At 39.9% G+C, this 23,618-nt stretch overlaps 1 protein-coding gene across 1 annotated transcript in view; it reads right to left on the reverse strand.

The window, feature by feature from the left end:
• Window positions 1-23,618, reverse strand: part of SKOR2 (SKI family transcriptional corepressor 2) — a 41,756-nt gene that overhangs the window by 11,470 nt on the left and 6,668 nt on the right. The window contains exons 4-6 of the mRNA XM_055558944.1: window positions 12,951-13,016; window positions 12,471-12,569; window positions 3,104-3,171 (exon numbers count right to left, since the gene is read on the reverse strand). Of these exons, the coding sequence (XP_055414919.1) occupies window positions 3,104-3,171; window positions 12,471-12,569; window positions 12,951-13,016 (233 nt within the window). The remainder of the gene's footprint in view (window positions 1-3,103; window positions 3,172-12,470; window positions 12,570-12,950; window positions 13,017-23,618) is intronic.

Consider the following 23,618-nt stretch of genomic DNA (forward strand, 5'->3'; position numbering starts at 1 on the left):
GCACAAATGTGCCTTTAGCCAATAGTTCCACTAACAGAGGTACTACTTTGGGAAAGAGCATGCCATTAAATTGATTTTTCATACTGGCATAGCATTTTATGATTTACATCTGCATTTCATGCTTATTAAGCACTTGTGCCTTATCATATACCTATCAAGATACTAGGTTGGCCTTTCAATGGGTCCCTTTGGTTTAGAAACTGATACAATGAATGAATGAATGAATGAATGAATAGGATGAATCTTGAACTCAAGTTTGCAGACCTTAAAGCTTGTATCTGTTAGTCACAAAGATAGTGCAGCAAATACATAAGCTCCTGGTAATTCACTAGAGGGGCTTCCCAGGTGGTGCAGTGGTAAAGAATTCGCTACCAATGCAGGAGATGCAAGAGACGCATGTTTGAACCCTGGGTGGGGAAGATCTCTTTGAGTAGGAAATGGCCACCCGCTCCAGTATTATGCTGGAAAATTCCATGAACAGAGCAGCCTGGCAGGCTACCATCCAGAGTCGAACACAACTGAGCACGCATGCACAATTCACTAGTAAGGCTTTTTTTAATAGTTTTGGTAGTAACTACCCAGCACAAAAAAATATTTGGGGAAATCAGGACCAAGCCAGGAAAATCAGGAAAAGAACTAAGAGGATGGCTACACAAGATCATCAGAGTCAGGGGCATCCATGGGTGGTGATTAATTCAGCAATGTCTACTGATAGCTATTTGATATTAGACACCATGCTTGGTGTTGAAGGCAACATGAAGACCCGGAAATTTCAGGATAGGGGACACAAAAGGAGGGGAAGAAACAGTAGGAATAAATCATGCCTATTTCACTAGTTTTCATGTTGGCAGTGTGGATGTGCTTTTGTGGATTTCAGGAATTACATGGTACCTACAAAGGTCGGGGGAGAAGGCAATGGCACCCCACTCCAGTACTCTTGCCTGGAAAATCCCATGGATGGAGGAACCTGATGGGCTGCAGTCCATGGGGTTGCGAAGAGTCAGACACGACTGAACGACTTCCCTCGCACTTTTCGCTTTCATGCATTGGAGAAGGAAATGGCAACCCACTCCAGTGTTCTTGCCTGGAGAATCCCAGGGACAGAGGAGCCTGGTGGGCTGCCACCTATGGGGTTGCACAGAGTTGGACACGACTGAAGCGACTTAGCAGCAGCACAAGGGTCGGGGGGAAATGTTCCAACTCCTCCCAAAGAATTTAATTTGAAACCAGGAAAATTTACTATCTAGAGGAATATGAATTAATAACACTTATCTAGATAAATGACTACATGATGATATAATATTTTGCAATACAATATAATAATGATATTTTGTAATACTAGTTTGTACCATCCCACATACCAAATATCTCAAAAGACATGAGATATTTTTCTCTTTATTAATACTGTCTGCTTATCACATGGATGCAATGCCACGTCCTCTTTTACTAAAGAAACCAAATGTCAAAGAAAATTAAGACACTAAAGTTATATAACTGGCCTTAATAACTAGCACTAAAATAATTATTTAGTTTCCTTTCCTAATGCCCATTTTGCTATGTTCATCACTACCCAGGAGTCACACATTTTTGGTTGCATGTACGGCAATTTTTGTTTTAAGAGTCTGAAAATTGTATCCTATGTAAAATAAGTAAAGTCTTAAAATTTTATATCCTTGTACCTCTGATTCTATCTTTATATTCTTTCTTTGGGCAAATTAAGCAATACATAAATTCACAGCAAGTAATAAGCAGCTCTTATTATCTAGGTATCAAAAGCTAAGAACAGTAGATACTTTTCTTTTTTTAACTCCTGTGGGGGATTAGTGGCCAACTGATTAAGAAAATGCTTCTCTTCCCCCAATGAATTTAGGTGCGAATAAAACTAACACGAACAAAACCAAAACAAGAAGAAAGATCCTATTTAAGAGGATCTTAAGTTGAGGTGGTTTTCAGAACTGAGAGTCGTTAACCAGCACTTGAGATCCAGGAAAACCTCAGAAGGAAGGTTAGAGTTAGCAGCACTTTTAATAGAGCCCTCAGAATGGGGGAAAACGGCGTGAAATACAAGGATGCTTTCAAAATGACTCTCGGCAATCTCCATTAAAGCAAGCACGATTTTCTCCCACGCAGGAAGGAAACATCAATAACCATCTTTCTTAAATAATCTTGACAGAGAGCTAGATGCCTGGCTCTCTAGACAAGACAGGCGAGTCTGCATAGACGAACATTTCATGGCAGAAGGATAGCGGGGACCAGCTCAGAAACACCAAACAACCCAAATTATAACAACCATGCTGTGAATAACATTAAGAATCAGTGTCATGTCTTTACCCAAATGATTAAAAATATCTTAAAAAAACTGAGCAGAAATTATTTCCCCATTGTACTCATGAAAATGAGGAAGCTTGGGAGATGACTTTCAAAGCACTAATAAATAATACCAGCTTTGTCTGCATGGGGATAAAGGGCGAGGAAAACAGAAAAAGAAAAAACAACTCAAAAAAGAAAAACAAAAACAAAAAACTCACACCACTAATTAGTAGGTGTTCTCCTGTTTCCCTGTTTCCGTATCAATAGAGCTTAGTCTGTGTCCACTTTCAGACACGATTAGGATAGAGTGAGTAACATCCCTCATTCAGAAATAATTCGTTTCTTTTCATCATCCTTCAAGGGAATTTAACTGATGAATTGTGTTTACACTAAGTTCTATTGGCAGCGGTGGGCCCGGCTCAGGTCTGGGTGGTGGAAGGAGGGGGAAGACAAAGACAATGGCCCTTCCCTGGGCCTCTGGCACAGCCGGGCGCTGTGTTCGGAGGTTTGCACAGTGGAAGACGATGCAGGTACCTCTGGTTCACTCTCAGAGACGATGTACACATCTGTCCATTAACACATGGTAGGTAGTTACATTTAGAGGAAACATACTGACACATCTGTTTATCCTGCATCTAAGTAAATCTCTTGGCAATTAGCATCTAAACCAGCGGAGAGGTAAGTGGACCAAAGGATTTCAAGGCATACAACAGGAACAGCTTCATATGTATCAGGTGGTTTTGAAAATAAACCCATCACCTTGAATTTATTTTTAGGTAGAAATGCATCTTACAATTTGTAACTGTTGCACCATTTCTTCTCTGTAGGCTAGTTCCCTTTTCATTTGATCCTGGAAGTTATCTGGAAGGGGCGAGAAACAGAGAAAGAAATTAATTAAAGTGCAAAATCTACTTTTGGTATATTTAGCATATTGACGGTATAGCACACTACTGACGGTCCCACAGAAACACTCCCCCTTAAAAAAAATGTTTTTTTAAACTGGAGGATAATTGCTTTACAATGTGTTGATTTATGCTGTACAACAATGTGAATCAGCCATAAGAACTTTCCTCTTGAACCTCCCTCCAAACCCTACTCCCCACCAGCCCACCCGTCTAGGTCATCACAGAGCACCTGGGTGAGCTCTCTGTGCTATGGTTATTTGAAGACATATTTTCTCCAAGACTGTGGTTTAATCAGAATAAATAGTAAATTCTGAGAGTGTATTAGTCAGTCATGTCTGAATCTTTGCGACCCCATGTAGCCTGCCAGGCTCTTCTGTCCATGGGATTCTGGTGGGACTGGTGGTCTACAGTCCATAGAGTTGCAGAGTTGGACATGACTGAAGCGACTTACCATGCACACACATATGCCTCAATCAGAGAAGGAAGGAAGGATCTTTAAGAGATATTGTGCAAAATATCTTTGCCATTCTACATATTGATCATTTTTATTGTATTTCCAGAAAGGAATGACTTCTTAATGTGTATCTTGCTGTTTCATCTTTTCCATGTGATTTTTTTAAAATGGGGACTTGGCTAACTTCAGCTTTTTCAGCTTTATTTGAGAAATTGACCTGATCTCATATGAATCTGTGGTGGATGGCCAGGGCAGGACCTTGAAGAAACCAGAAACTTTGTCATCATCTTTTCTTCTCTTCCTTTCATCTCGGCAGCCAGCTGGTGTGAGTCCTGTGTATTCCACCTCCATCCTCTCCTCTCTTTGCCCTTGTTACCTCCCAAATGCAGACACCTCTTGCCTGAAGAATTTCCCAACCAACCATCTGGCCTCCACCTCCTTCCTCTTCAAATCCCTTTCACTCTCCTGCTTAAAAGTCCGTGATGGTTTCCCACCACTTTCAAGGTGATAAACCCTTTACCATTCATGAGATTCTGGATACTTAGAAACTAAAAATACTGTTCTTTTTATTTTTTGACTTCTATCAAGGACACTTGCTCCTTGGAAGAAAGAAAAGCTATGACAAACCTAGACAGCATATTAAAAAGCAGAGATATCACTTCGCTGACAAAGGTCCATCTAGTCAAAGCTATGGTTTTTCCAGTAGTCATGTACGGATGTGAGAGTTGGCCCATAAAGAAGGCTGAGCACCAAAGAATTGATGCTTTTGAACTATGGTACTGGAGAAGACTCTTGAGAGTCCCTTGGACAGCAAAGAGATAAAACCAGTCAATCCTAAAGGAAATCAGTCCTGAATATTCATTGGAAGTACTGATGCTAAAGCTGAAACTCCAATACTTTGGCCACCTGAAGAGCTGACTCACTGGAAAAGACCCTGATGCTGGCAAAGACTGAAGGCAGGAAGAGAAGTGTGTGACAGAGAATGAGACGGTTGGCATCATTGATTCAATGCATATGAGTTTGAGCAAACTCTGGGAGATAGTGAAGGACAGAGAAGCCTAGCATGCTGAAGTCCATGGGGTTGCAAAGAGTCACACAGGACTGAGCAACTGAACAACAAATCTTTCTATAATATTTGAATTCCTTCCCCAACCTCAAGCACGTATTTTTAATAATTTTTAAGAGATTTTAATTTAATTATTTTAATTTTAAGGGACTTAAAAAAAATAGAGCAGTTTTAGGTTCTCAACAAAATTAAGAAGAAGCTACAGAGATTTCCTATACATACTCCCCCATTACCAACATCACTCACCAGAACTGACCACCAAGAATGAACCTACACTGACATGCCATTATCACCTGAAGTCCATAGTTTACCTTAGGATTCACTCTTGGTGTTTTGTACAGTCTGTGCATTTGGACAAGTCTATAGCAACGTGTCTCTGTGGTCACAATATTGGGCAGAATATTCTCACTGCCCTGAAATCCTCCGTGCTCTGCTTATTCACTGCTCCCATCCCCTCCATCTCTAGCAGACTTGATCTTTTTATCGTCTCCACAGTCTTGCCTTTTATAACATATATTTTTTAAAAGACCCATTTTCTATTCTCTTCTCAGAACTTGATGGGAAAGTCGCTGTATTTTAATAGAGGTAAGTCTGTAGTACTGTGCGAGGGTTAAAGGAGGAGCCCTGATTCCCTTGGTGGGTGAACGCGAGGAAACGGGGGAGGAGATGTGATCAGCACTCTGCAGTAAGACGCGGAGGCTGAGTGGGGAACAGCAAGTACCCAGCTGACTACAGCACAGCGGGTGGAGGAAGCTCCCTGCGCCCCATCACCCGCCAAACCACGCTCCCGTCTTCACACACACACTGTACTCCCAGCCACCGTGTGATTACCACTGGTGTGGCCTTGCCCTTAGAGCAAACCTCTCCGATTTCTTTAAGCTTGAATGTTATGTCTCCCAGAATGTTCTCTGATTCTCCTGCCCTCTCCTTCCAGGATCAGTCACCCTTCTCTTCTACTCCTCCAGTACTATACGCATACCTCTGTTAATGCATCCACAGTTCATACTATGATTAGCTGTTATACATGTGTCTTTGAGTGAAACAATGAGGGCAGGCAGATATATTTTAGATACTTCTAAAATTTCCAAAGCCCACCACAGTGCTTGACACACAGCAGGGGCTGGTTAATGGATGAGGAATGAAAATGAGCACTGAAATATCCACCAGAAGGTCTATATCTGCCTTGAATGACAGTTACCCGACTCTGGAGGCTCAGAGCCTTATGCGAACAAACAAGGGGATGGAATACTGTGCCCTGTGAGGCCCTTTCCTGCTCTACTGCTTTAAGATTTGATGACAAGGTAAATCGACTTGGTTGGGCTTCAGACACCCAGTTCTCTTTCCTGTGCTGGTAGATGAGGAGTGGGTAATTTTGACTTGCACTGATAACAATTAGGAGTATGAGGGGCTGGCATCCACCTGCCACCTAGGATGCACTGGAGGTGGGTCAAAGCCCATAGACTGGGCACAAGGCAATCGGAACTAACATTCCACCAGCATCCTTAGCCCCGTGCCTGGGCCAGACACCTTCAGAAGATCAGTGTGCTTTCCAGAGGCCAGAGTACATCCCAAGCAGGCATCCATCTGTGAAGACGAGACCTGCCCTCTGAGCCTTGGCAGCTTCCTCTGTCACTCTCGAGCTCCGCAGTGCCTCTGATCAGGGTGGGAACTGAGAGGGGTGGGAATGAAGCCTGCCTGAAGCTGGCTGTGCCACCTCCTTGGAATCCCAGGAGAGTCTGATTTTGGAGGAGGAAAGAGCTAAGGGCAATTTAGAGTGGAATGACGGTAACTAGCCCTTACTTAATTCATGCTCATGGCTCTCTGATGGCATACAATACAATTCTTTAAATTAAAATGAAAAAAAAAAGCCATTAAAGTGATAGAAAAATGGTGAATATTTTTATAGAAGTGGAGTGAGGAAAGATGTCAAAGACAAAAAGCAAGCCAGAAAGACTGATAGATTTGATTAGATAAAAATTTAAAGCTTTGATGTGACAACAAACGTGAACACAAAACACCAAAGTCAACATTTTAAAATGAATTGAAGCAAAAAAAAATTTGCAAGATGATACAGAATTAATACTTTAGTATGTACAGAGATCACACAAACCATAAGAAAATGAACACGTCAAAAGAAATATGAGGAAAGACTATGGCATTCACAACACGTACAAAGATGGCAGATACAGGTGAAGTGTTCAATATCCCCAGCAATGAAAGAAAAGGAAATAATATGGGGAACCACTTTTTCCATTTAAGTTACCAAAGATCTAAAGAAAAGATGATACGTGGTGTTTCAAGGATGGGAATATGAACTCAACCTTTTGGGAAAGCAACATAAAATTTTGCATCAAGAGCTTTGAAAAGATCATATCTTTGACACAGCAATTCTTTAGGAGTTTATCCTAAGAAAATGATCATGGATTTGTGCAAAGATTTAGTAACAATGATGTCTAAAACTTGGATAAACTTTAATGTCCAATATAAGACCACATTTATAGACTGCTGGGTGGTCAAGAAAAGAAGTTCATGTTAAGTGGGAAAAAGGAAGGTTAAAAAAATAGTGTGTGTAATATTTTATTTTGTTTAAAAAATGATTTAATATGCATTAGAAAGGCTGAAACTCCAAAATGTTGACATTGGTTTTCTCTAGGTGACAAGATTATGGGTGATTTTTATTTTCTTTCTTTTATATTTCTGCATACTTAAACTTTTCTACAACAAGCATAAATTCGGAGATATAAAGATCGCTAACTGGCAAAAGAAAAAAACTAAAAAGTTTGCTATGTTCCAAGGCGGTGAAGGCACAATTTAGCTGGAGATGAAAAAATCAGTAAGCTTATCTCTCTAACAAGAATTACTTAGAGCCCAACTATTTGGGGAAGATGACCGCATAAAAGGAGGTGGCAGAAAAAGCACCAAGGCAGTCTGCCAGCCAAACACAGCGGCAACACCTGTGTTCCACAAACATGGACAGTCTGAAAAGCCAAAGCGTCTTTCAAATGGCAACAAGAAGTATCCAGCCTACATTCCTGGCACTAGAAATAAGACGAGGACTCATACGGTAGATCTAATTCCCCCAGTAAAGCCTACTTATCAAGCAATAAGCTTTGGGGGCTTATTCATTTACACAGTCTTCATTTTGTTGTCACTGCTTTTAATAGAGACTTTTGATCCGTACCATGTTTTAGAAACTCCCTTCCCTCCTTCTCCAGAGGACACTATACAAAGAGTGAGCAAAGAAGAATTCTATGATTCTACTGATCATAGAATGAATCTAGTAACAGTCACAGGTGAAATATGGGATGACCATATTCAGACAGATGAAATATAGTTGGGTCTTTTAAGAAGTAATCTTAAAAGGAACTTGGAAAACAGATTTTTACATAAAAATCTAAAACGATGACATGATTAACACCTACCAGTTAAGTTTTTCACAAAGCCTCAGTCATTAGGCCTCCCTTGTTGTAAACCACTGGCCTTTCTACCTGGTTCTCTCAGTGCCATGAATTTGTCGTTATATCTGCAAATCCAAGGACTCAATTCATGAGTCCTCACTAATTTCCTTTATTAGTGATCCAATCTCATCTTCATTATGAGCTTTAATCTCTTTGAATATGACACCAAAACTTACATCAACCATTGATTGAGAGTACACTCTATGCCCACAATTTGCTGGGTGGGCAACAACAAAGACTCTATCCTGAACTTATTTACAACACTGTCAGGTGGAGGGTGAAAGAGTCAGTGAGGAGTTAACACAAAACACCAGTGGAACTAGGACTTCAGCAAAGCATGCGTACTGCAAGAGCGGGAAGGCTTCCTGGAGGTGGTGGGACTTGAGCTATGTTCCAAATGATGAGGAGCACCTAGACGAGGAACTAGAGAAACTAGGGGTGCAGAGGTGGAAAATGAGGGGTGAGGGCTGTCCATGGGGTAACGAGCTGAACAGGGGAAGGAGAAATAAGCAGGGTGAGTGGGGCGATTACGGAGCGTTTTAGAAGCCAGTCAGGAGTCAGATTAGTTGCAATATGATCAGCAAGAGAGAATCACTATAGTGCATGGAAGATGTGGCATCAAAGGTAGATTTTTAGGAAGGCTGGGCTAATGGCAGCAAGCAGAAAGAGCTGGAGTGGGAAAGGCAGGTAAGGACCCAGGGTTACACCCTGCAGCAGAGACATGAGAGAGAGAGAGAGAGAGAGAGAAAGAGAGAGAGAGAGAAAGGGTAAGGGCCTTCTCCACTGGTGACTTCATCCAGCAGGCTTTTGGCAGGTCCCAGGTCAGGGCTAGGCTCTGAGGTTACACTGATGGCTAGTGGCAAGCGAGTAAAATGACTGAAAAACAACAGCAAAGGTCTGAATGCTGTAATAGAGGAAGGTGCCGGGTGCTGGAGGAGAAGGGAGGAAGGAGAGATTCACCAGGGAAGGCAGATACGGTGTCAGGAAAAAGTGACTACTGGATTTGCAGCTGCAACAGTGATCAGACTGGTCCTTAGTGGGAGAGTCCACTGGCATGCTGGGGGCAGGGCCTCTCTCTAATTACACACAGGATGTCGCTGCAGGATGTGGGACCAGCTGTTCTACTGTCACTTCAGTGACCTTGACAGAGGTGAAGCTCCTCTTCATCCATTTCCTCCAACTCTTATTTCTACTCGATTCTAGATTACATTTCTCCCACCTTTCCTTAGGACCCCCTCCTGACTTCTCTTCGCTTGTCTGCTCAGTTGGACAACTAAACAGAATTGTCTTGTGTCAAAACCAGTTTTGCTGCCTGTCCCATCCTCTATAACTACTGCCCGATAAAGCTCTAGAAGTTCTGCTTTCTAATATCAGCTGCTTTACAATAAAGCCCCTGTAGGAACATAAGTATTATACTTAAAATGGTAATAGTAACAACGACTTACATTACTACAGATCAGTCACTATGCTAAACACTTTATACATTTTAATCCTCTCTGCAATGCCACAAAGTGGGTAGCAGTATTGTTATACAGCTGAAAAAGAGGTCAAGTAAAAATTTGTCTAAGGTTACTCTGTGGAGAAGTCAGCGTTCAAACCTGGAGACCCAGCTACTAACCACCATACTCTGTATTCTGGAAATGCTTTTCAAGAACTCAATGCTAATGAATAATATCCTCTTCCTCCTCCTGCTTCCTCATCACCATCACTGTCACTGATGATGCTATCAAGCACTTATCCTGCACTAGGGATGTTCTCGGACTTTAACGTGGATCCTCTCATGTAGTCTTCATCTTTCTATGAGACCAGGATTATCTGGCCCATGTTCCAGTTTCCAAGGTCCTACAACCAGGAAGTGGCAGAGCCACAAAGTAGCTCAGGGGATTTTGAGCCTGGAATCGTTAAGTTACAGGTGATAACTTGGCCTAAGTCCCCAGTGTTCTAAGGGAATTAGATTTGAAGTGTCCTGACTAAATCCACCTCCTAGTAAAACGCTCTGGTTGGGTTTCCTCGCTGCTTCCTTCTGATGTGGCTTTAGTAGTTCCGTCCTCCCCTTTCCACCTGAGCGAAGCTAAATCTGTCTGCCAGCCTCATGGCCTCTCACGTTTAGTTAACAAGCACATAATGGGCATTTGCTATTTTCACTGGTGTGAAATTAACTGCCTCTTTGTGGTGGGTCTAAACCACGCATTATTCAAACTTGGGTACCCACATCACTTCCTTGGTCAGTGGAGTACACTGCAGATAAAAAAGAGTAAAACTTTTCTGTTGTTTTTTAATCTAAGTGTTTCATGGCAACATAGAGGAATCATCTTAATTCACAACAAAAGGATGAATGAGGGGTCTGAATGGAAACTGGGATCCCAACTTTTGAAAAAACAGAAACATCTGCATGTTTATGATAACTAGTGAGAAATGTACAAATTACTTAATTTCTTAAAATGATTTTGTTTTTCCCTGGCTGCGTCATGGCATGTAGGATCTTAGTTCCCTGACCAGGGATTGAACTCACGCCCCATGCAGTGGAAGTAGAGTCTTAACCACTGTACTGCCAGGGAAGTCCCAATTCCTTAAAACAGTTCATCAACTTTTATTAGTGGTAAAAATTATGGCTATCCTGGCTTCATAGGGAGTTAGGCAGACACTCTGGGGATTCACTGGGGTCTGGATCCAGTCTGCTGGATCACAAACTCAACAATTAGATAAACATTGGCTTAGAGGGGACTCAAATCACTCAGTCTCTGCTCACTGCTGCAAGGATCTGTACAGTGTATCTTAAGGCACAGTTTTAGAAATTAGGGAATCCTGGATTATTTGGAAGTACCTGGTTTTTAAGGTCTCAAAGATATTTTACTATGTTCCTCTTTTTCTTAGCACTACCAATGTCATGATCCTAACACACTATCAAGAGCTATTGGTCGTTCTCCTCCCTTTGATCTTATTCTAAGCCACAGGAGGCATTCTTCAAATTCAAAATACTCACGTATCATCATGAGCTCCAAACCTCCCTTGTGGGTACTGACAGAGCCCAGACTTGGCCAACTCTGCTGTTCCTTGTGGCCGGTACTCTCTTCCACCATGAGCCCTCTTCATTTTTATCCCTGCTAAACATTCTGGTGCAACTTAGTCTGACATGTTACCAGGAACCCAGTACTGTTCAAAACTGCTACCCAAGAGGGCAAGTCTTTCAGTTGTGCTGACGACCACATTTGAGAAGCTCTGGTAGACCTTTGTGTTCCTACTATTAAAATTGCCACCATTACTGAAAAGTCTCTTTCCAGATATTTGCCTGTGACTCTTGCCCAGGAATTATCAACATGAGTTTTCTGATTTCTGGTTTAATAAACAAAGGGTAATGACATGCTCAAAATGTCTCAGAAAAAAATTAAATGTATATAATTTAAAATGTGTTTACATATTATTTTATTTCCCACTTTCCTCTCTCTGGAGAAAGGAATATGACTAAATGAAACTTCAAAAAGTTTGAAAACACTACTGTGATGTACTGGGTCATGGATGAACTTTTTGGCCAACCCAGTGTTCTTGCCTGGAGAATCCCAGGGACAGGGGAGCCTGGTGGGCTGCTGTCTATGGGGTCACACAGAGTCGAATACGACTGAAGCGACTTAGCAGCAGTAGCAGCAGCAGTACTTATCTAAGACTGATTCAGAACATGACTGGAGAATTTTAGAAATCTGGATACCCATCTTAGGTCTTTCTGAAATTCTAGGACTCTGGGAGCAGAACCAAGGTTTTTATGCCATAATTTCTTTTGCCAATAAATCTGGAATGAAATTTTAATGCTAAATATGGATGGAGAATCCCAAACTACTAAAATTATACTAATTTTAATTAATAAAATATAAGTATAGTGGATTGTTAAATTTTAAATCTTCGTATTTCAAGTACCATGCAGCTCTCTAGCACTATCTGAGAAAAGGAATTAACTGTTCTTCTGTTTTTCCTACCTTAGAGAAAAAAATACTTGAGTAGTTCTTTTGTTTTAAAAATATTAATATATCTATTTAAATATATCTATATATTTAAGGATATATTTGCATACATGTTTTAAATGTATACTAGATATATGCACAAACACATATCTACCAATACAATTAATAAACAAAGAAAAGTTCTTATAAGAAATTTTATCTGTGAGCTGATAAAATAAATAACAGGCTAAAATCTCCAAATACTAAAGACATCACACGTACTTACACTGACTAATAAAAATGTTATCAATATCATAATGCAATGAAATAAAAGTGATTTCTTACTGAATACTGGGAAAGATGTATTTCCTTTTAACACTTGGAATTCTTGTTCGAGTCGTCTCCGTAAATCTATTTGTTCAAATAAAACCTTCTGAAGTTCTTCTAATAAAGAAAAAAAGAAGAGTCATTTTTACTAATCTTTACAAATAACTCTCCAGAGAACTGTTACATATGGCAATTTATTATTATAAGACAAAATATTTTACTAGTTTAAAAAGTGTTGCATAGACATAGGATAGATTTTGTGCAGAAATCCATGAATATAAATCAATGTAATATATTATTTTAAAGTATTATATTACAGTGTCATGTATTGATTGATATGTATGCATTAATCTCAATTATATCCACCCAATGGTCCATATATTATTCATATGTTGCTTGTCAAGCTTAAAATATGGTGTAGAGCAAATATATCCTCCTATTATCTCTTTAGTTTTATAAAGCTAAGAGAAGTTCTACAGAATTAAAACTTTTCTTTACCTTTCCCCATATTTTCTACATCCTTTTTGAGTGAATGAGGTGAATTCGTCTCCTGTGTGTGTTCACCTTGTAAAAAAGGAGGAAAAAATATTAATTTTGTGTAGACTATTTTCTGCAAGTTTGTACTTTCACGTTCTATCTATCTACAAAATAGTGTATTTAATATAACTTCAAAGTGGAAATCCTCAGAGCCCAATGTTGTCCTCATTTGCTCGTGTATCCTTCCCCTAAACCACGGCGGGGTGGGGTTTGTGGGGGGAGTGACAGATATGAGGTCAGAGTCCACCTACACCACAATAGTGGCTCCATGAAAGCAGACTCTCCATGTCACCCTCTCCCGTCCCCCATCACCACCCAGTCTTTACAACGATGCTAACTGTTAGAACAGCAAAAGAGGAAGTTGAATAGTCGACATTTCTGGTAGAAATCTGATCAGAGTTCCTCTGTTTCTAGAAGTGAAGAAGCTTGCTGTTAATTTGAAGGCCCCAAAGACCAGAAGAAGAAGCCTTCATTCTTCTTGGGTCACCAAAATGGACAGTGAAGAAGAAGTGGGAGGTGTCTTTAGCTGTCCCTGGGAGAGAATATATGAGCCTGGTGTGTGCGTGTGTGTGCGCGTGCTAGGTGGCTTCAGTCGTGTCCAACTCTTTGTGACCCCATGGACTGTAGCCCACTAGGCTACTCTGTCCATGGGTATTCTCTAGGCAAGAATGCTGGCGTGGGTTGCCACGACTTCCTCCAGGGGATCTTCCCAACCCAGGGATCAAACCCGTGTCTCTTACATCTCCTGCACTGGCAGGCAGGTTCTTTACCACTAGTGCCACCTCGGAAGCCCCCACTCCTTGAAACTGCATGGACTGTGTAGCCCACCAGGCTCCTCTGTCCATGGAATTCTCTAGGCAAGAATACTGGAGTGGGTAGCCTTTCCCTTCTCCAGGGGATCTTCCCAACCTAGGGATCGAACCAAATTGCAGGCAGATTCTTTACCCTTTGGGCCACCAGGGAAGCGGTTTCCTAATAATTGATAGGTTGTTTAAGAGGAAATCAACCTAAGTGAGAGGTGTGAAATAAGTCATGTTACTTTCTAACAATCACATGCTTACTGATGATAATTTCTTAACCATGATAATTTCTTAACCATGATAATTTCTTAGCTACTCATCTTCAACCATACAAACTATATTATGGATAGAGCTTAGATTGTTGTTCTTAACTATTTTGCAGGGGCTAACTAGAATGATAGCGAGACAAGAAAGTGTATAGCTAAGTCATAAATTGAGTCTATATAATCCAGAAAACATAAGCAAAGAAATGTAATCATTCAACTATCAAAATTTTTAAAAAATCTCAACTTGCTATAGGCAATTATCCAAATAATTTAATTAAGCTTTCCATTTTCCTCTAAAGAGAGGTGGCAGTCCAGCAAATGTGCTCTGAGGCGGCTTCTTGAATCCCCCTCGTCTCTCTCTCGGGTTAGCGCTTCTGTGTCCTTGGTGCTGTCTCCTTGCAGCCTTCTGCACCTAGTAGGCAGCGTACTATTTGGAAGGAGGTGCTCCGTCTTTCTATATGGCCAGTGCCTAGCGCAGTGCCGGTCACATGCTAGGTATTCAATAAAGTCTTTCCAGCTGTCACTGAAAGGGACCCTGGGCGGTCATGAATTCTAAATTATAGCACAGACCAGATGGATCATTTCAGTTCTCTTCTCATTGTTTTTTAATTTTCCCTGCTCAGCAAGAAATAGAATGGAAGTGGTCCTGGGCACCTGCAGGAATACTGGAGAACTTCACTGTGAAGGTAAACATTTCTGCAAAGAGGAAAGCAGAATTTCTTCCCAAAGCAGCAGCCTATAGTATCAAGGACAGACAGAGAAATCTTCAACATGATATTATAAGCAGTGATGCTATAGCTTACCTGATGACTGTCAGGAGTATGTGTGTGCAGATGAGCATGTGTGCATATGTAAATACAAATACACAAATGTTCACAAGCATGTGCACAGTTACGGGAAGGCACTTCCCCTGGCTCCCCATTGTTAATAATATCCAGGGCATACCTGAATTCCTTAATGGCAGCCATTTTCTGTACCATCTAGATCATATATGCACAAACTCATTCTCACTCTCATCTTGGACATTACCTCTCTTATGGACTTTTGAATATTAATACTTTGGCTTTCTTCTCCATATGGTAAAATGATGAGAAAATATCTGCGAAGCATTTTACATACACATCTCAACATAATTCCTATAAATTACTATTATCTAAAAGAAAGTCTTCCCTGGTGGCTCAAATGGTAAAGAATCTGTCTGCAGTGCAGGAGACCCAGGTTTGATCCCTGAGTCGGGAAGATCCCCTGCAGAAGGAAATGGCAATCCATTCCAGTATTCTTGCCTGGAGGATTCCATGGATAGAGGAAGCCTGGTGGGCTACAGTCCACCAGGTCACAAAGAGTTGGACATGACTGAGCAACTAACACTAAAAGAAGAGTAACATGAAGGTTGACCACAAATCATACAGACATAAATCAAGAATGCATGTGTGCATGCTAAGTTGGTTCAGTCATGTCTGACTCTTTGTAACCCTATGCACTGTTGCTCACCAGGCTCCTCTGTCCATGGAAATCTGCAGGCAAGAAAACTGGAGTGAGTTGCAATGTTCTCCTCCAGGGGAACTTCCCCACCGTGGGATGAACCCACGGCTCTTACATTTCCTGTACTGGCCATTAGTGCCACCTGGGAAGCCCCATAAACCAAGAAAAATGGTATTTAAAAATGAAGATAAATTCATATTATGTGCCACTTTGCCTACGTTTACTTTAGAGTCAGCTAACCAGTTAAACTCATAGATGTTTCATATTTACATATTGAGGTTGAACAAGAAATGAAATGAGCGTGCACATGTTTCTGTACCCATCTACAGAACACAGTGAGATTCCATCATTTTACAACTTCCCCAGCCACTCAACACATGATTTAAATGAGATAGTTTCTGAATAAGCAACTCTAGAAGCCATTTGCTTATCAGTTTCTTTTGGATCTATTAATGTATTTTGTGGACTATTTACCTTATATTACATTTCAACTAGATAATTAATTTCAAAAATTAATATATGTAAAAATGTATATCTTTTCCACTTCACAGTTAGTAAGTTTACATATCTATGAAACATTAAACAAATAGGTAGTAAATGAAAACTAAATAAGTAACAGGCAAATCTACTGGTAACATTTATAATAAACTTTCATCCATTTTGTGGAGGTTTTAATAACATTTTACATCAGTGTCTACTTTAAACAGATATTTTGCTACAGCTTCTCAGGAAAATCTGCCAATTTTGAGTTCAGAAGGTTCAAATGTCTCACTTACAAAGTTTTTAAAAGTGGGTCAGTGTTAGGTAAATAAGAAGCATAGAAGCGTCAGCTGCCTTTTGTGTATCCTTTACTGGACCGTTGCCTTTTGTATATTACTAATCTGTGAAAACCAGATTCTTAATCGTGGTTAAAAATGACCTCCGGGAGCCTGGATATGTTTGTTCACTACTACTGCTAATGTTTTCCATCTGGTTAAAAGAAAAGCAAGCAGTCTAATACTAGATTAAATAAATGAGATTTAGTTGATGATGAGCTTCCCATTTTTATACCTATTCCATCGGTTAAATGCATTTTAATTTTCCAAAATTAATGAATGGGTTTGGAGACATCCCAAAACTAAAATGCTTACTATCTTCCCATTATAGTCCCCCTTAAAAAAGATAAAAAAGTTACACAAAGGCCAGGGTGGAGGGGGGCATGAGATCTTAATTATAAAGAAAATGGTTGAAAACAGCTTAAAGTTGGAGAATGATGGATAATTCAGGCATAAAATCCATCCTGTGGATGGACGCGATGAAGAGCCGCGGCTCCGGATGAGCCTACACAAACGCACATCCGTGGCACTGCCTGTGAAGCCTGTTCGCCCCAGGAGGGTAGAGATAGCGCAATCGCACATCAGAGAAACTCCACTTCTGCTGAGTGCAGTGGAGCCCAGAGAGCCCGGAGCCACATGGTTCCTGCTTCCCTGGTCTCTCCAGGGTCCTCTGGGACCAGGCAGTCCCACATTTCCACCCGACCCTTGGTTCTGCCCTCACTCACACAGCCATCAGAATTTGGAAATACAAGAGAGATGGATGTGAGAATTCGCCATGCCAAAGCAGGCATGAGCAGTAAATAGCAGATGAAGGGGGAACTGGAGTATCCAAAGAGGGGAAAAAAACCTTAAAAAAGCCAATAGATTGACCAGGGCTACATTTCAAGGCACAAATGGTAATGACTTTCTGTTAAACACCATGGCACACCTCTGCTTACAGACCCTGCATGCGGTCTACACTGCATGATCCACTCCAGGTTCTCCAGTGACCCTGTCCCATCCAGCTCCACGAACCTGAATTTCTCTGTCACTAAGCACAAACCCTCTCCCCAAGGCAGCCTTTTATTTCCTACATCTGCTGGCTGTTTTAGGTGGTTTCTCTTGCCTAAGCTGCACCCCCACTAGTCCATCCAATATCAGAAGTCCCCCAAGTGGCAGTGACTCTTTCCTATGCTAGTTTGGTCTTCCACAGCTAGAAAATCTGCTTTCTGAAGGCAGAGGAATCCTGCCCTACAGGTAACCCCCAATGCCTCTGCTCTAGGGAAGGGTACAGGTACATTCCACAAAAGCCTGTAATTTGTTTAATCCAATCTGGTGTCTGAAAGAAATACAAATTAATGTTACTGTAAAACTCCAATTATCATAATGTTTTTCAAGCACTAACTCATTCCTACAGACCAAAAAAGCATATTTTGATCCATTGTACAGTCTAAGCTTTACTCTCTATTTTCAGTTTACTGGAGAAGTTTGTGATTATTTCAATTTCTATTTCTATCTGACATTTGGAAAATTTCTTCCAGGGACAAACAAAACTATAGCACTGAATGTTAACCAAGACATGAAAATGCTAATTCAGATCCATGTCTGCTGTGGCCTCCAACTGCAAAAAAAAAAAAAAAAAATCTTACATTTTTTAGAGCTCATTTAATTTGAAGAGCCAAATGAGTAGGTCAGATAACCTGTTCTGTTTGTTGGTGGCTGTGAGATGGGAGGAAAAGTTGATTAAAAAGATATTATGTTCTCAAGCTAAACTTAAATTCAATAAATAAGATCATTTAAGTCTTGTATCCTGCATGTGTACAGGGCATCTAAGTACATAGGGTACAATGTAAAATGCCTGACATTTGGATGAAGAATAAAATTGTTGGCTTTTGCCAATCCCTCCTATGGAAACACATCCTCCTTCCTTCTTTCAACCCCACTGTTTTCTACTCCTTATCTTGGCTGTCTCCCTTTTAAAGTCTCCTTTGAGCCTGCAAACAGCACTCAGTGGCATTACCCCAGCCAGCAACCCCAGGGGTTAGCAAGTTGCTTGTCTTTGAAAGGTCCTCTCTGTTCCCCCAGGATGGCTGTTGACAACAACTGATGAAAAACATTTGGAGAAAATACATTTCAGAAAATGCACACTGAAGAGTAAATTTAGTCAATGCAACTATTTCGGTTTGGGGCTGTGTCTATACATGAGATACACATGCATTCTAACATTTGGATGAGGAATAAAAAATTTCATCCACATGTTTTTGTCATTCATGGGGACTCATGTGCTACCACATGTGTTCTGGTGCAGGGGAGCGGACCCTGGAAGAGAAGGCAAGATGTTTACGCAAAGCTTCTTGTCTGCACACAGTTTCCGGGGCACTGTCATGCTCTCTGGGCTGGGCTGAGGTCCCGCCCTCTGCCTCCTGGCAGCCCCAGCACAGGCTTGGTATCTATTGATTGAGAGACTCTTCTTATGTATGTTTTACTTGAGAAGAAACACTGAATTTTCATAATTAACCTTAGTTTTATAATCTGACGCTAAGACTTCTGGAAGTTAATTTTTTGTTTCCCTAACAATCTATCTTAGAGGTACAATTTGGATGGGGTCAAAGTTAATCTACAATTTATATAACTGGTTCTTTGAACAATAATCAAGATTTAGCACAATGTATGGTTTAGAGAGGTTTTTAAGAACATTTTGCATTAAGGTATTAAAAAATCAATTACACAGAAAGCAAGGTTAAGTAATTTTCTCCTCTATCAGTGGGACGTGGACTTGTGTTAATTTCTTGGTGTTAAAGTCTACATTAAACTCCTCCCCTGTGACTTTTGGCACTGTAGTGAGGTCACAGAACAGAAGAGAAAAGAAAATCAATACCACTGGAGAGGGTATGCTACAAAATGAGCTAACTAAATATTAATTCCATTAACCAAAAAGAATGAACAAGAGCAAGATTAATATCGGTGGGTTTATAGTTTGTGATCAAAATTTATCGTGAGTTGCATACACATTGCTTCTTGAATCAACATATCAAATTTTTTTGATTAATGAATTGTGAGTTCATTTAGAATTCTCTTGAGTTCTAGAACTTGTCAATTAATGCTATTTTTAATCTTTTTCTGAAGAGTTTTAAATTGTCCTTCTTGGTCTCCTTGAGTTTCATATATCTTATTAAAAGCCACAAAAAGAAAATGTTTCCATAAATAAAAAGAAATTTACATCCGAAATATGAGGATTAGTTTATTTCAAATACATATATTTAAATACCTCAAGTCATTGTTCATAAAAATGTTGGTAGTAATTTAGAGGTGTATAAACTAAGACCCAAAGTAGTCAAAGGCTTACCCAAAGTCATCTAGTAGGTGAGAGAATTAAAACTCAGATCTACCAGTCTACGCTTTTTAGAAATTTTCTTCTTCTTTCATTAAAAAAAAAAATCATAAGCGTGTTTTAAAATAGAATGGAATAATAAATCAGAGTGCCTCATCCGCTATATATTCATGAGAAGTGTAACTCCTTCTTACTATTCTCAGGAATCTGTCCATAGCATATTAAGTACACTAGAGAATCATACCAGTGAAAATCAAATTGATTTTAAAACTTCTATACATATAACAAGATGCAGCCACGCTGAGAGTCCAATGGTGCTGGCGTTTCTACACAATGAAGGGGATTGAAATCAAGGATGACTGCACTTCACGTGATTTCCTTGACCTGCAGTAGCTTTCAGCTGTCTCACCGGCTTACCCCACTGCATTCAATTTCAAATCACTTAACTTCACTGAAGTTATTCAAAAAGGATATGCAAAACTTGACTCTGGGATTGCAAGCAAAATGCTGTCATTTATACTTTTGAGTAGGTAATATTTTGACCAAACTGGCATCCCCCTAATCTTATATTACTTGGCTTTAAAGCCATGGGTCTTATTTTAAAGAGCCCTATAGATAAAGGTTCTGGATTCTGGGTGATTTTGGCTGCTTAAAACTTTGTTTGGTCCCTCTAATTACAAAGAAGTATAATATCTGCTATCAGTAAGGTTAATGACCACTAATAGGAAGGATTTTAAAAAATCTTTAAAAAATGTAATTTCTTTGAAATTGCTGAAAAGTAACAGTTACCAGGGGCTTCCGTGGTGGCTCAGCTGGTAAAGAATCCAACTGCAATGCAGGAGACCCAGGTTTGATCCCTTGGTTGGGAAGATCCCCTGGAGAAGGGAATGGCTACCTACTCCAGTATTCTTGCCTGGAGAATTCCATGGACAGAGAAGCCTGGTGGGCTACAGTCCATGGGGTCGCAAAGAGTCAGACACGATTGAGCAACTAACACTCACTTTCATTCAACAGTTACCAAGTGGGCTGAAAGGTGGAACAAAGGCCAAACTTAATTAAAATGGTGAACTAAAAAAACAAACTAGAACTAAATATTGTTGCTAAACTGAATCTGTATTAGGGACATATTGAAGCAAGTCTTTATCTTTATGTTTAGAAAAAGGCCAGAAATTTCCTGATAAACTATAATTATGATTGTCATGGGAGTGAAAAATTCATGTAAAAATAAAAAATTGCATACTGACTTGTTAGGTAGTTTAAAAAGACATTTCATTATTCTATGTTATACTGTATATGCACAGAAATAAAATACTGATATTATCCAATAATGATGATTGAATTAAACACTGGCTAAAGAGACATACGGCTATATAAATCTTATTGGATGTTATATTGTTTTAGATTACTACAGTATTCATACTGTCTTACAGCTCATACATTTCCTCTTTTTTATTGAAAGTAACTTGAGAGCAGGGACTGGTATTGATTCTACCTCTGAATCTCTAGAGCCTGGAGAAATAGCTAGCATACAGTAGGTGTTAAAAGACGCTTGCTCCTTGGAAGAAAAGTTATGACCGACCCAGACAGCTTATTAAAAAGCAGAGACATTACTTTGCCAACAAAGGTCCGTCTAGTCAAAGCTATGGTACTTCTAGCAGTCACGTATGGATGTGAGAGTTGGACTATAAAGAAAGCTGAGCGCCGAAGAATTGATGCTTTTGAACTGTGGTGTTGGAGAAGACTCCCGAGAGTCCCTTGGACTGCAAGGAGAGCCAACCAGTCCATCCTAAAGGAAATCAGTCCTGAATATTCATTGGAAGGACTGATGCTACAGCTGAAACGCCAATACTTTGGCCACCTGATGAGAAGAACTGACTCATCTGAAAAGACTTTGATGTGGGAAAGATTGAAGTTGGGAAGAGAAGGGGATGACAGAGGATGAGATGGTTGGATGGCATCACTGACTCAATGCACCTGAGTTTGAGTAAGCTCTGGGAGTTGGTGATGGAAGGGAAGCCTGGCGTGCTGCAGTCCATGGGGGTCACAGAGAGTCGGACACGACTGCGCGACTGAACTGAACAGCAGGTGTTCTGAAATATTTGGGGAGTAATTGAGTAAATAAACAAGTGAATGCTATCATATACATGTGGAAGTTAACAGTCGTTACATGGGGAAAAATAACTCCATTCACCAGCAAGGCATTCTAGATAAAGCAGTCTATTGCTACCACTCCAAAGCAATTCATCACAAGACTTCATAATGTTTTTTGGTTCATCTGGATTTTCGACACTTTGCTAAATTAATGTTTTCTTGGAGTTTGATCCTAAGTAAGTACCTTAATACCAAAACAGGCCAACTGGGGCCTCCCAAGTGGCTCAGTGGTAAAGAATCCATCTGCCAGTGCAGGAGATGCAAGAGACGCGGGCTTGATCCCTGGGTCAGGAAGATCCCTTGGAGGAGGAAATGGCAACCCACTCCAGTATATCTTGCCTGAACAATTTTATGGACAGAGGAGCGTGGTGAGCTGCAGTCCATACGGTTGCAGATTTGGACATGACTGAGCAAATGAGCATGTACACACAGGTCAACTGAGTGACCATTTTGGGATTTTCTCCAATGTGCATTCCATTGTGAAGATCATGAGCTGATCTGTCCTACAAGCACGGACAGCCAAAAGTACAGCAAGTCCTACAAAAGCCCAAACTCCCTAACACTTTCGGCAAAGGAACCATGAGCATGAAATTCTCGTGACTCCAAGATAAATTTTAAAAAATATATTCTTCCCCCAAACATTTGTTCATTTCAATAATATATTTTCATCCCTTTCGTGTCCCACCTGTCTCCCATTCAATACAGGATAATAATAATATGATATAACCTACTACCTACATGCTTCCCTGAATAATGTGAGAATGAAATTGTAATATGGAAAATCAATGTGGAACAAGTTTCTCTGGGAATCTGTATCAAATTAATTATTGTGAGGGAGGGACTCGTGATAGATCAATAGTATGACTAGGTGTTATTACCAACGTAACTATTGACTGTGCTGCCCTGAGTTCCAGGCACTGAGGAATTTTATGTGAACACAGATCCTGACTATACTTTTACTTCCTTCCTTTTGGCATTCGTATTTCCATCTGAACATCAAACAACAGTCTAGTCTGTGGTTTTGATCCACTCTCGCTATCATCGTTGGTTCTAATGCCTGTTTTAGGGTTTACTGAACTTGCTAAGTATGGGGGAACCAAACCCCTTCCAAGGCCAGGAGGAACTCATATTCAAATGGAACCAGTCCAGTCATGAAAATTGGAGGAAGACAAAGAAGAGAAATTCAGTTTTTAACAAATCTACAGAGACTATTCATGTATATAGAATCAAGAAGAGGTAATTCAGTAAAGAAATCAATATGTTCTAACACATTTAGATTTTTAATGGGTATACACATTTGTTAAAATGTTGATTTAAAATTTTTGTAAGAATTATGAATACTAGCTATTAAGTACAAGGTAGGAAATTAAAGTTCCAAAAAGATGGTTTCAGATTGTGAAACTTGGATCTTCTCATTAAATCTATGAAAACTATTTTAACAATTTAAACATCAAATTATACCACAATTTTGTACAAATTATTGATACCTCTTTAAAAACCATGTACATTTTAGATCTTTTATAGAACATTTATAAAATTTTGTTTTTATTTTCTTTAAAATTTGCACCCAGAGTTAGAGCTTAGACCCAAAGAGACTTCTAGTGAGTCATGCTTTAGCACAATGAAGTCTGATGTGAATTATTCCCTAAATGTGTTATTTTATATTAAATACATATATAGTATAATTTGAACTTTAAAATCACCAATAGCCAACTCCAAAATTAAAACCTCCAAACTTAAAATTAAGCATATACATTACAAAGTACTAATTTTAACAAGCCACACAAAATTAAAACTTGTCTTAA

The sequence above is a fragment of the Bubalus kerabau genome, chromosome 21 (assembly GCF_029407905.1).
Source record: "Bubalus kerabau isolate K-KA32 ecotype Philippines breed swamp buffalo chromosome 21, PCC_UOA_SB_1v2, whole genome shotgun sequence".
Classification (NCBI taxonomy): domain Eukaryota; kingdom Metazoa; phylum Chordata; class Mammalia; order Artiodactyla; family Bovidae; genus Bubalus; species Bubalus kerabau.